Source organism: Recurvomyces mirabilis (genome assembly GCF_035927965.1).
Source record: "Recurvomyces mirabilis strain CCFEE 5264 chromosome Unknown scaffold_30, whole genome shotgun sequence".
Taxonomy (NCBI): Eukaryota; Fungi; Ascomycota; class Dothideomycetes; order Mycosphaerellales; family Teratosphaeriaceae; genus Recurvomyces; species Recurvomyces mirabilis.
In genome coordinates this window covers 19,474-32,361 of record NW_027041964.1, presented here as the reverse complement: position 1 = coordinate 32,361, position 12,888 = coordinate 19,474, and the positions used below count along the sequence as shown (strand labels likewise).

Here is a 12,888-nt window from a genome sequence, read left to right as displayed (position 1 = left end):
CGGCACTCTGCACATTCCAACCGCCCTAACTTCAGACAGATGATTGCAAAGGGTGGCGATGTGATGGAGTTCGAAGAAATAAAGGCCCAAAAGAGGTTCGGCCCGTCCAGCGCGCTACTGCAAGATGGGCATCGGTTGGAAAGACACCTTGCACGTGAAGCCAAAGCACCTCAGATGAAAATATACAATGGACGCAACTACTCAGACCTCGCTCACCCGGCTGCTCGGCAAGCTTGACCAGACTATCCTGGATCCGAATAATACTGACGATCGATTGCGCCGCTCACAGTTCGAGCGCAACCGGGTCAGCGCAAATGTCGAGCATGCCCGGACTCTACTCTTGACCCTGGAGAAGCAGTCTGCCACTGTACGTGTGCAATCACAGCGGCAGAGTATACAAGCGGACTTGCAGAGCAAACGAGAAGGGATCAAAAAGCTACAAGCAAGACTACAGGAACTGGACCAAGGTGCTGAAGATGAGGAGGACGATGACGATGAAAGTGACGAGGACGAAGCGATCACGACGGTGACAGACTATGGACCTGCTCGTAAAGATACCGAGGCTGGTCTTGATGTGTCCGAGACGCCTTCGAGCGGGATAGATCCTGCTTCATTCCAGAACATGCGAAATCGAAAGCCATTACAAGCCTCCGACAACCGCGCCGCAGCTTCAACAACAGCAAGAGAACAACTCTTCTCCGGCCGACCGAAAGACCAGCTGCCCTCTGATGAGACCTCAAGAACGGAAACATTGATGACGCACAACCGTACCGAGCAAGAAAACCTGACCACCGGGCTAATCGGTCTCGCGCGAGCATTAAAGGAGAGTTCCGTTCAATTCTCCGGCTCCCTGGCAGCGGAGAAAGAAATCCTTAACCGAGCTGAGGGCGGTCTCGATTCGAGTGCCAAGGGCATGGAGGCTGCGGAGTGGAGAATGGGGATGTTGAGGCGTATGACTGAAGGGAAGGGGTGGTTTGCGCGGCTTAAGTTATATGGACTGATTGCTGGACTGTGGGTGGCTGCGTTCTTGCTTGTCTTCATCGGGCCGAAGCTGAGGTTTTGAGGGTATGAGAAATAAAATGGATATGGTAAGATGTGCCATGAATTATGAGCGATGACATTGGATGTGAAGACCATGATGGTGGTGGAGAGTCTACGTGAGCTCCGACTGTGCGAGTAGCTCTCTCCATGTCTTACTATGCTGACTGTCAGGCAGTGCATGGCTCTGCATACTTCGTAGAGAGGAGATTGTACCATCTTCGAGGCATATTGCCATTCCGAACCTTCTTTTCTCCAACACTTCGAACTCTCAAGAACTTGACACCCATTGAACCTTCTGCTGTCTGGCTTTACCGCTAGCCTCCAGAGCTTGCACCACACAGCATGTCCTTTGGCCCACGATTGTAGCAGGTTTGCTCCTACCTACGAATCTACAACCGCTCGTAAAGGCTTCCGAACACTCTTTCGAGGACACTTGCCAGGTATGTCTACCTCCTCACTACCTCCCTTGCCACCTCTCGCCAGACTCTCCAAGGGGTTTACGTGAACAGCCAGCACACAGCGCTGTCCTTGGGTGCATGTGCACATGCTAGAACAACTCCAAGGTGCTGTCGCTGCCACGTAAGTACAGCGACATGCTATCTTGTGCTTGGTGCCGCGAGGGTATATATACCTCGCTCCTTGCTCACCTGGGTCTTCTTTCTTTCACAAACATTACTAAGGTACATGTCTTGATGGTCGAATAATCATTATCTGAACACGTCTAAGAACCTTGTGCACTGCGCGCCTTCAACTCACTAGTCGATCGACTACTTCTGGGAGTTATCTCTCGAGAGAGGCGGTTGCCTGCTCCTGTCCTCCGCAGCTCCTGGTATATTTTCGCCATCCCTGTCGTCTACCTCTTGCGTCGACTTCGCACTCTCCTGCAAGTACGACTCTCCCAAGCGTTGGCACTGCCATGTAGACACCAGAGCGTGCTTTCTCGTGCCTCAGTCATAGGTGGCATACATACTTCACGGCCCTTCTTCCTTCGATACTTTCTGCCCCAATCAATATCACCACATCTTCAACCCTTTGGACATCCAGTGTCAACTTCTCATCACCATTTCTAGCTACTCCGGTCAGCTTCAGTGCTTGTTCTTGTATATTTTGACCAATGCTAATCTTCATCTCAGAAGTCAACCATCTCCAACCTTACTCTCGACACTCTCATCGACACTGAATCGGCTATCAACATCATGCTTGGCTTACACAAGTCATCTCTAGGCATGGTCCTGATCCTGCTCCTCCTTCTCGTCCTCAAGGCATCTCTCGCGGCCGATGCTGGGCAGCCTGGTCCGTCTGGTCAACGAGTTCGGCCAGCATCCAACAGTCCTCCTGGTCAACCTGCGGCAAAGAGACCCTCCAGTCACTCCGAGCAGTACAAAAACGCCTTAGCATGGTCAAACATCTTCTTCAAAATATACCCCGGTGCTCAAGCTAAGAAGCAGACATATCAGGACCTAGAAAAGTGGGGCTGGAAACGTGCAGAGGGGACTGAGCTGCCTCAGGTCGATGTTAATTATCTCCGCTCTCCTCTCCTGGCCTTGGGTGCTGGAGAACCATCGCAGCAGCATGGCCGTGTCTGTTTCTCGCACAAAGCTGGGGAAGAGACCCACCCTTTCTTGTATCACGTTGTTGAAAGTACACCGGCCTGCCTAGATCAGTTCATGTTCCACGATGCGGGTGTGGTCGCCGTCACGGAGATGAATCAACCTAGCGAGGGTACTGCTGATGCTCAGAACACTGATGGAGATAAGCTGGACGAGTGGCAGGATGTCATGGCCGTGGCTTGGCAAACCCTGTGTCAGTTACATAACACTGCGGACACAGCCTGCGATCGCCTCACTTGGATACTCATGTCGAAGATCACGGATCGAGATTTTCTAGATATCATGGAGACAGCCCTCAACGGTGATTGGCAGAACATCAAAATCTGGCCTGGTAACTCTTTCCCGACCTCGACTGATCCCGGGAAAGCTCTGCTAGGGATGCCGATAGGCCGTCAGGTAGCCAAGTTAATCGCTCAGCATCAAGACATGTTCCCGGGCAAGATCGTGGTCGAAGTGGTAGTTTATGACCCCTTGGGAAGTATAAATGGTGGGGAGATCCCTGAGGACTGGCTCGATCGCAAATACCCAGGTTTGGCGTTCCGCATCGGCGACAACAGTCAACAGAACACCCATGCAAGTGGTACTAGCTCTCACTCCGGGACTGCGCTGCAATTATCACAGCCTATGTGGCAACAAGCGGTTGCAGCTGGTCGGCAGATGGTCATAGCTCTTGACAGCGGCCGAGCATTTCAACCTCAGTCGACGGTGAACGCTTTCACTGACATCACGCCACACGGATGGGTGCAGAGAGCCAAGGGCATTCCCGCGTTCAATGTCGATGCAGTCCTGGATGCCTACCAGCATTTCGGCTTAGATCCGAGATTCCGCCCACGAACTGACACGAGTGTCAATGGTATGAGTGTAATTAGCCATAGAGGTCTCCTGCGCAATATATACCACGATCACCTGAAGACTTGGACCATCGCGGAAGTGCCGTACAACGCTACAGGGGCGGAATACTTACAGGCAGCGACCCCCGGACAGGGTGTGTTGGTCCTACAAAAACATCTCACAATGCAGCAGGCTGCAGAACCCATGCCGCAGGCTCAGAGACCGATCAACTATTCCCCCGGTAGCGACTGGAGAAACATCGGCCTAATACTATGGAAGCAGGCTTGCGAAGAAATCCATCTAAGGCCTGAAATCCTACAATATGTTTTCATCGTTGGCATCAATGATCCTGAAACCGTTTCGCTCGCGGCGACTGTATGGAATCAGAGATCGATTGAGTCGAACTTTCGAGCGGAGTGGAGAGGCGTGCCGGGAAAATCCACCGACGGACAGGCTTTCTCCACAACGTCGGAGCAGGGCATGGCGCTGGTGGGCTCCCCCTTGGGTCAACAGGTTGCCGGTATGCTAGGATATCACCATGCCGATTTTCCGCAATCCCGAATCGACACAGTCTTCCTGTACTACGTCAGTATGGATTGGACGGACCAGCCACGACGCAAACAGGGCACTGGTCCTCCACCGGGCCCGGTGGAGAACCAGCCATGTCTCGTATTTCACGTCGAGAAGTGAGAGCAAGTACGTCAAGCGTCTCTTCCGTCGTTCTCGGGGATAGCATCACACCGTGAGTGAGCTGTGAAGATTGCAAAACCCTTGTGTAGTCTATTTTTGAAAGTTGTGTGGTATATCTTTGGAATTTCTTTCTTTGCGAGGTCTAATGGGCGGCACTGGATGGAACTGATGAGTTGATAGAATCTGGAAATGTAGATAGCTTGTTTCGAGCTCCACAAGATGCTGTTGAAATGATTTCTGAATCCAGAGATGCCCAGACACGTCTTTGCCGGAGCATTGTAGTGTACAGGGGATGTAGCGACTTGAGTAATTCGAATACATGGAAATGAACCACAACATATTAGCAGGGCCACCGTCTTTACTGCGGGCCCCCATTCAATACCACGCATTCGTACTGACCACGAATGCTTCTGGTAGATTACCGCACGAAGAGCACAGCGTTTAAGAACTTTCGTGCCGGAGTCTGAGCATGTTGCCTGGCAAATGTGTCTGCGAGGCGTAGACCGGACGAGGGAGTGGTCCGATTAATGTCTGCTGGAATGCTCGTAGGAAGACTGAACGCTGAATACGACCATCCAGCGGACAGGCTTATTGGACTTCAGACGTGAAAAGAACCATACGCCATTGAACTTTGCGAAGCTTGTGACAGTTGCCTTCGCGCGTGGCACCAAACACAGCATATGACGGTACCAAATGATGGCGTCTCCACAGACGATAGGCTCGTCGTCTCGCAGAGCTAACGGAGGTGGTGCGACAAGGCAACTTGAGCAAGCGGTCCAATCAGTTCCTTGCATGGCTGATGACTGCAAAAGTTTGGGTGCGTCAAATCAGAGCAGAGTGCGATGTGTTACGTCCCTTGATGGAGTGCATCCGCCAGTATTGTACTCAGAACCAACGGCTTGAAAAGTCTTCTGCTCTCATAGCCTTACCTATTCCAAGTCCAGCTTGCTTTCGCAGATCGACACTTTCTATCGATGTGCATTCGCACTGTCTAAAACCAGGCGCACGAGATCTCCGAATCTTCAGTAATCGCTCTCTACAATGATCCAGCTATGCTGATCACTGAAAAAGAGTAGAGCTGGGAGCGGCCGACAAGCGATTGATGGCCTGCTGCCCGGCACTAAAGAAAATGTGCATGCAACGGATTCACTGAAGTCTGGCCAATCAATTGGCGGTGAGCCGCGACCTTATGCTACATGATGACCAAAGTACAGGAGCCTTGGCTGTCGTGCTAAAAGAGCTCGAACAACGTCAAAACGCTGTCGATGCGTCGATGCTATGCTGTCGATACCGGTATGACTCTGTTGTGCTAGTCGTGTGTATCTGTGTGCTTGGAATCTGGAATTCGTATCACGGTGCTGGCACCTATGGAAGGTAGCCTTAAAACCAACGAACATGTAGGCACATTCCTGGCGATAATGCCGTCTTGTCGCGATTGTATCCACGAGGCATAGTGTTTTTCTGGCGCTGAAGTTGAGGGTCAGCTCAGTCTTTATATGACAGTAATCTCTCTGCCATGCTCGGCCTTGTAGACACCACGCAGCCGTATGTAACACAGCATGATGCCGTGAATATTAAAAGAGGGGTCTGCGTGCAGCGCTTTACGTCTCAAACTACACCAGCAGCAAGAGTATGCCTTGAGAGTACGAGCCTGGATCTCGCACTGGACGGTTATAGACGCCGCTTGCGAATGGTCCATGCTAGAGGACTAGTAGGTCCGCAAAGCTGGGAGCCCAAACTGACATACGTAGACAAGAGTTGGTGTCTCGATTTCTGTTCCAGGCAAGGTATGAACCTTGGTACCGTAATTGGCGAGCACAGTTCTGGGAAGTAGGTCTTTCAAGATGCCGCTCAAAGCATGTTAGCCACAAGGTATTATGGCTCGGCCGGGGAGCTGTAGGGTGCTCGCTTGGGAGCTCTTGGGCCGGAGAGCTGTTGAAATGATAGTGTGCTTTCAGAAAGGGTCAAAAATCGATTGACAGATCACGAGGGAACCAAGTCACTGTCCCGTACCCTTTTGATGCTCAGCGCACGGATGCAGTCATGCCGCCAGTGAATGAATGTGGATAGCTCACCTATGGCCAATAACACATTAGAGCCTATGCCAGTAGTGATACACTCTCTGCAAAGTCTTGGTCCTGGATGGTACAAGCAGCGTGTTGGGATGTGATAGGACCTTCCTAGTTAGGCGACTGCTGAGAGTAGCGTCAAATCCGTCTCTAAGGCTGCCTATAGGTCCGACTCAGTCTTATGGGATCCTCAAATGAGTTGCGACATAATTTACCTAGATCCAGATTCATGGGCGGCGCTCACATGTGTGGCAAGCTCTAGTGTACGCCCCCAGCGGCAACTTCGACTGCCAGGTCGCCACGAAGGCAGTAGGATGACGTCCCATGTCGTGACAGAAGATACATCTCAGGTCTCGGGCAAGTGAGTGTTAAGCTTCGAAGAATGGCATTGAAAGCAGAAACATTCCGGGCTCTAGAGGTGAAGTGATGCTCGGCGAGCTTGCCTGGAATTTCGGCCAAATATTGATTGAAGCATTACCCAAAAAGTCAATTGGACGCAGCACAACACTTGTCAACACACCTTCATCGCCATTACCATATCGTACACCACTCTCACAGCTACAATGGATCCTTTCTCCTCCGACGGCGAACTAGTGAACATCCACACAGCCTTCATCCAGTCCCAATACACCTCCGTACTGAACGACTTCAACACATCCGACTTCAGCTCCTCAAACCACCTTCCTGTCCAAGTATTACAATATCGCGCGCAATGCGCCCTAGGACAGTACGATGAAGTGATAGGCAGCATCAGCGACTCAAACGCCAAAAGCACACCCGATCTCGCCGCCGTACGGACATACGCCTCATACCTCCGAACCGGCAGCGCAGGCGCAGTAAAAGAAGCCGAACGGTTAGCAGAACAACATGCCGAAAACCTAACCATCCAACTCCTCTGCTCCACCATCCTCGCCCGCTCAGGCAACAATGAGGCAGCTCTCACCCTCCTGTCAAAACATCAAGGATCCCTCGACGCCGTAGCCCTGATAATTCAAATCCACCTCCTATCTAACCGTCCGGACCTCGCAGCCAAGGAAGCCCAATCCGCTCGCTCCTTCGCTCAGGATGCTCTGCTCGTGAATCTGGCAGAGGCGTGGGTGGGAATGAGGAAGGGTGGGGAGGAGTACCAGAAGGCGTTTTACGTCTTTGAGGAGTTGGCGCAGAATCCGAGTTCGGCGAGTGCGTGGAGTTTGGTTGCGCAGGGGGTGAGTGAGTTGCATTTGGGACGGACGGAGGAGGCAAATGCTGCGATAGAGAGTGCGCTGGGGTTGGAGGAGGGGAACGCGGATGCGTTGGCGAATCTGGTCGTGCTGGAGAAGGTTGTTGGGAGGGATGGTGCGGAGGCTTTGAGCAGATTGCAGAAGGTGGATAAGGAGCATGAGGTTTTGAGGGGGATGGACGAGAAGAGGGAGGCCTTCAAAACGGCATGCGAGAAGTACAATCCTAAGTTTTGATAAGGATAAGACGACATGGTAGGGAAAGCATGTCAGTATGGCGTAACGAAATAAAATAGCTAGAGCCTATAAGACCAGCGAGTCCAGCCGTCCATGCTGCAGGTAGACGCAAAGTCCATGACCCAAGCAAAGTGCCCGAACAGTTCGAGGGTTCAATCATGATCACGCTACTTGCTTTCTTTGATGACAGTCTGCAAAGCTTTAACATACTCCTTCACCTCCCTACACCCTTCAAGCGTAACATCCCTCCTCTTGCCCTCAATCACAATATAAGGCACAGCATCAATGCCATTCCCCGCCTGCTCACGAATCAGCATCTTGACATCCATTAGACCCTCATCCTCATCCTCCACGAAAGCTTTGGCTTCTGTCTCCGGAATTCCAGCTTCACTACAAGCCCTCAGCAGCGTCTCCGGCGAACTAGGATGCCTCTCCTCCTCGAAGTACTGCTTATACAGACTACTCACGATCTTATCCGCCGTCTCCGGCCCCTTGAGATCTTGAAAATGTTGGAGAATCCTATGCGCTTGCAACGTATTCGCTACCGTGCCGCCGAACTTATACTCAATGCCTTCCGCCAAGCCATAAACGGACATGAGACCCATATACTTATTCATCCGGTCCTCGGAGTTATCATACTTCGACTTGCGATACCATTCATACTTATCCTCGCCTTCTTGCGATGCGCCGGGATATAGTTGGTAGGGCATGTATTTTACGGAGAAGGATACCGGTGCGTCGCTGGGGAGTTGGGAGATTGCTTTGGAGAGACGGCGTTTGGCTAGGTAGGTCCTGTGCTGTGTCTCAGCAGGGTGTCCATGGGATACCGAAAGCAGCGCATGTCTTGCATCTTAAATCATGTTGGGTGGCAAGCGTACCATGGACAGATCGTGTCCAGTGTGAACTGTATTGTTGAGTCGTAACCCATGGCTTCGCTCGATGATACAAATGGGAGATTTATTGCAGGTAATACTATGCTTGGACGATATCAACAGTCGAATAACAGACCTTTGTCTCGTACAACTAACGCCGGTGCAACGACAACCATCGTCATCGCAAAGGCCTCGGCAGACCCTCCCGTCAGGTGATCTCGGACCCTTCGACTATTGGTCGGAGACGAAACCGGTTGCTGTGTGGCGCGCCGTTGTGTCGTTCGTCTCAAGGCCGACATGCTGCCACCGATCTGACCGGCGCATGCGGGGTGTATCACATCTCACATCATTTGGCTTATCAACAACGCTGCTTGACTGCTGCGTAGGATTAGCTTGATTGAGATTGGATCAGGCGTACCACCTCAAACAGCGATATGATTGCAGGATCTATCCATCACCTCGGGCGCAGGAACCCGTTCGGACAAATAGCCCAGCTAATGCGAACTAATGACAGGGAGGCTGGTCAAGCCTGGAAGTCTGCGAGGAACGACATCATCGGGACCTCTTCCGCAGTCGTGAACAGGTTCTTGTCGCACCCTAACGGAGTGGCGATCGGAGACTATGCAAGTACTAACAAGACAAAATTCCTGATAGACACGCATCGATAAGCGTGCGCGTCATCCATCAACAATCAGCGATAGCCTGGTGCAGAGTTCATCGAAAGTCTCGGACCTGCCAACCTCATAGCTTCATTGGTCTCATCAGGCACCCTGCCATCATGCTGGGCTAGGCGCAAGGCTGGTGATTCGCTAGGTAGGGCCTATGATATATTCCTCACAGTCCCCTGCTCGCCTAACAAATCTCCCTCATCACATATCCACGCTATAGACCTGACTGTGCCACTGAGAGAGGGTATCTCATTTCTTGGACTTCGTACAACAGAAGAACAATCGCTATAACTCGACGATCGCATTCGCTCTTTCGACACATCCGATAACGACAACATCGACACCACTTATCGCAAAGATACCAACCTTAGATCAGACGGCCAAGATGTACTTCACCTCCATCTTGACAACGGCCATCGTCGTCGCCGCGGCTGTCAACGCACAAGCTGGCTACCCATCATCACCCAACAACGCAACCATGACAGCGTCAGCTTCCGCATCAACACAAATGTTCCAGCCTGGATGCCCGACCGGTGCGCCACCAAAGGGATATACATACAATTCCTCCAACCCATTCCCGATCTCGACGTACGCTACCGCAGTGTCCCAGTCAAGCGGCGTGCCAATGCCACCACAGAATGGCACGATGCCCGCGGGTCCTTACGGGAATGCGACGACCAGTGCAGTTGGTGGCGCAAGTGCGACGGGTACGGTAACCAAGCCGTCGACGTCTAGTGTCAGTGTTGTTAACAACACACCTACAGGTGCTGGATCATCTTCGACCGCATCTTCGTCCACGCCATCCACATACACAGGTGCTGCGTCGAGTGTGAAAGTCGTCGGTATGGTCAGCCTGGTCAGCCTTGGCGCTGTTGCTGCATTTTTTGCCGTAGCGCTCTAAGTGAAGTATTGGTTACTTGGTGATATGGGGACGAATCTGCCTCGGCTGTGAATTGGATGGGCCATGGTTCCGTGTGTGATGTTTGTGCGTCCTTATACATACTTGTATAGTATATATATATGATGGCGTTCCTGAATGTGGTGGGCGGGGGCTAGGATGGATGGGAGCATCGATATACCCTTATATACAATCCTTCTGACGGCCATGTAGCTAGGATAGACGCCAACACTAATGATCAATCAAGAAGTTTTGCACAAGATCATCCCATTGATTTTGCGTGAGCATCGAAATGCGCCATATCGCCGCAATGCCCCAGCCGGGTGTGATTTGCTTGCATGGGTGCTGTAGGTCCATGGAGTTGCCCCAACAGTGTTCGGAGATCGTCGACAATTGACCTTGGTGTCGTGGGATATCGGGTAGTATTTGGTAAGCCAGAGCGGGAAAAACAAGCGAGGTCATTTCGAGGCAGCCCGGCTGGCTGAGTTGCCAACTGCTCAGCCACGCTGCGACTCATTATCACTTTCGGCTCCATAGAACCAAGTCCCACGATCTGCATCTGTCCGGAGCTGCTAATGTCGACTGGAAGTGCCAACTCAGTCCCATTCCCCGCGTGTCAACACCTTGAAAATGGCAATCCTTACATCTACAGAGAATGGAAGGCACGACCTCGTGGACAATGTCAAGTCTGCGATGTCATCAAGATTGCCGTCAGGAGATATTGTGGCTGTCAGCTCACATTGAGAACGGGATATGATCGTCGTCCGGGACGACATACATGCGGTTACGTCGAGCACATCGGCCTCGTTCGACTGTTGCGACTTCAGCCAGGTATATGGCTGATTCTGTCGCACGTGTTAGGCGAATCCGAGGTCCTCGAACGTCTAGAAGCACATCAGCGAAGTCTGTTGACGCTTACGACAATCTAGAGCAGTGGTGATGAGGACGGCTGATTATGCATTATTTATGCTACATTCAAAGGTAGAGATGACCGGAGGTCGAGATTCCAGTATTACTCGCTCGGCCTCAACCCACGCTACGAGTCGAGCTGAACATAGTTGCCTACGAGTTTAGATTAGCCTCACAGAGCATCACGTCAGATAAAACAACAAGAAGTGCACTCACCAGGAAACTGCCCTTGCCTGACCCCAATCTTTCCCACCCACCACTCATTCTCGTTATGCGTCCTCGTCACCACATCAATGACATCCCCAGCACTAAAACTCAGATCCCCTTCCGCCTGCGCCTCATAATCATACAACGCCGTCACTGTCTCCGTCGCATGACCTTTCAGTGCACCCGGTTTTGGTTTGGGAGGCGGGGGCGCTCCTTTGGATTTCGCGGCGCTGGTCCAGTTGCTGCCTGTACTTGACGAGCGATTGATGTCTGATTCTCCTGCCACTGTGAGAGCACCAGCCGAAGCGCCGGACGAGTATGCTGGGGGCGGCGAGTCGTAGGAGTCGGCTGTCAAGCGTCTTTGGCTGGGACTCGTGCCTCCCGAACTTGTGGAACTCGCGCGACCGTTCTCGATGCCGAGACGTCCGGCGTATTTGCTCATTGGTCGCTTTGGGCCGCCGGTCGTCTTGAATTTCGTCATACCTAGCGCTTCGATCTGCTGTTTCACATCGCCTTGTTTCTCCTCAAAGGCGTCTTCGATGGCGAGCGTGAGGTTGAAGTAACCAATGTCGATACTTTGCATTCTCTCGTGCAGGGTGTAGAAGACGTTTAGTTGCATGTAGTAGAAGCTTTGGAATAGTGGGAGGATGAACTCCTTTTCTAGTCGGAAAAGCTGTGGCAATTCTTCTTTTAGTAGGTTGTTGAAGATTTCGTATTCTTGCGTCGCCATCTCAACGTCGTTCTCCGCTTTGTACAAAGCCTTCTCATCCTTCAGGCTCTTGTCGCCTTTATCCTGCAGTTTCTTCAGAGTACTCCGGTGGCGATCGTAGTCCAATTGTTTGTGATCTCGCTTCTGAGTGGTCTTCCGACATATCTTTATGACCTCCGACAGCTCGTCCGCCGGCCTGACCACCCTAGACTCGATCAACTCCAGCTCCGGCTGCAACGAGGCCTTGAGCTCCTGCACGATAGCCTCATACTCTTCACAAGCTCGTATGCCCTCTGGGTTGCCATCGATCACATAACTATCTGGATCACTTGCCCGTCCACTGATCGGCTCGTATATCTCCTTGATCGCTTTTGAGAACTCGATCTGGTGGTCCAGCATGCCGTTGATAGACTGGAAATACTTCTGACTCTCATCATGCAGTTTCTTGGTCTCTTTCTCGAGCTCTTCGAAGCGACGCTCGGCATCGATGTAGATGGCGTCTTTCGTGATTTCGCCCATGTTGAATCGCTGCTTGACGGACTGTGGCGCCTGTAGTGCACATCCGAGTCAGTCCGACAGCACTTACGTTTATCGGTCTCATGTCCCATACATACCCGCACTGCGGCTTTCTGGAATCCTTTCCAACTCATGCTTGCTGTTTTACTGTGGTGTATGTGCCCGTCGTAGGCTGATCAATGTCGACAGGAGTCTTGTTCGAGGTGAGACTGTTTATATGGCTGCCTCCAAAGTCGATGTGATGTATCAAGTGGAAGCGCCGCTATGGCCTCGTAATGCTGGCCGGGATGACGAGCCAACGTGGCTTAGCTCTGTCACTCCCTTGGCTTTGGTATGTTGTGTGTTCACTCTTATGCCATGTACCAAGATGCGTGTGCGATCCAGAGAAGGACCAAGAATGAGGGGGCTGTGACT

At 51.9% G+C, this 12,888-nt stretch overlaps 6 protein-coding genes across 6 annotated transcripts; 4 read left to right on the top strand and 2 right to left on the bottom strand.

Annotated features, from left to right (window-relative positions):
* Positions 1-187: 187 nt before the first annotated feature.
* On the top strand, positions 188-1,063 carry LTS14_009210 (uncharacterized protein; the record flags this gene model as incomplete). The annotated part of the gene is made up of 1 exon (XM_064841893.1): positions 188-1,063. The coding sequence occupies one exon, from the start codon at positions 188-190 to the stop codon at positions 1,061-1,063; it is 876 nt and encodes a 291-aa protein (XP_064690403.1).
* Positions 1,064-2,237: 1,174 nt separating this feature from the next.
* Positions 2,238-4,172, top strand: LTS14_009209 (uncharacterized protein; the record flags this gene model as incomplete). Its single annotated transcript, XM_064841892.1, has 1 exon — positions 2,238-4,172. The coding sequence occupies one exon, from the start codon at positions 2,238-2,240 to the stop codon at positions 4,170-4,172; it is 1,935 nt and encodes a 644-aa protein (XP_064690402.1).
* A 2,632-nt stretch (positions 4,173-6,804) lies between these two features.
* Positions 6,805-7,695, top strand: LTS14_009208 (uncharacterized protein; the record flags this gene model as incomplete). The annotated part of the gene is made up of 1 exon (XM_064841891.1): positions 6,805-7,695. One exon carries the CDS (start codon positions 6,805-6,807, stop codon positions 7,693-7,695), a length of 891 nt encoding a protein of 296 aa, XP_064690401.1.
* Positions 7,696-7,862: 167 nt separating this feature from the next.
* Positions 7,863-8,623, bottom strand: LTS14_009207 (uncharacterized protein; the record flags this gene model as incomplete). The annotated part of the gene is made up of 2 exons (XM_064841890.1): positions 7,863-8,487; positions 8,574-8,623. 2 exons carry the CDS (start codon positions 8,621-8,623, stop codon positions 7,863-7,865), a joined length of 675 nt encoding a protein of 224 aa, XP_064690400.1.
* Positions 8,624-9,620: 997 nt separating this feature from the next.
* Positions 9,621-10,136, top strand: LTS14_009206 (uncharacterized protein; the record flags this gene model as incomplete). Its single annotated transcript, XM_064841889.1, has 2 exons — positions 9,621-9,942; positions 10,000-10,136. The coding sequence occupies 2 exons, from the start codon at positions 9,621-9,623 to the stop codon at positions 10,134-10,136; spliced, it is 459 nt and encodes a 152-aa protein (XP_064690399.1).
* A 1,033-nt stretch (positions 10,137-11,169) lies between these two features.
* hob1 (BAR adaptor protein Hob1) lies at positions 11,170-12,608 on the bottom strand (the record flags this gene model as incomplete). The annotated part of the gene is made up of 3 exons (XM_064841888.1): positions 11,170-11,195; positions 11,259-12,507; positions 12,573-12,608. The coding sequence occupies 3 exons, from the start codon at positions 12,606-12,608 to the stop codon at positions 11,170-11,172; spliced, it is 1,311 nt and encodes a 436-aa protein (XP_064690398.1).
* Between the last annotated feature and the right edge of the window lie 280 nt (positions 12,609-12,888).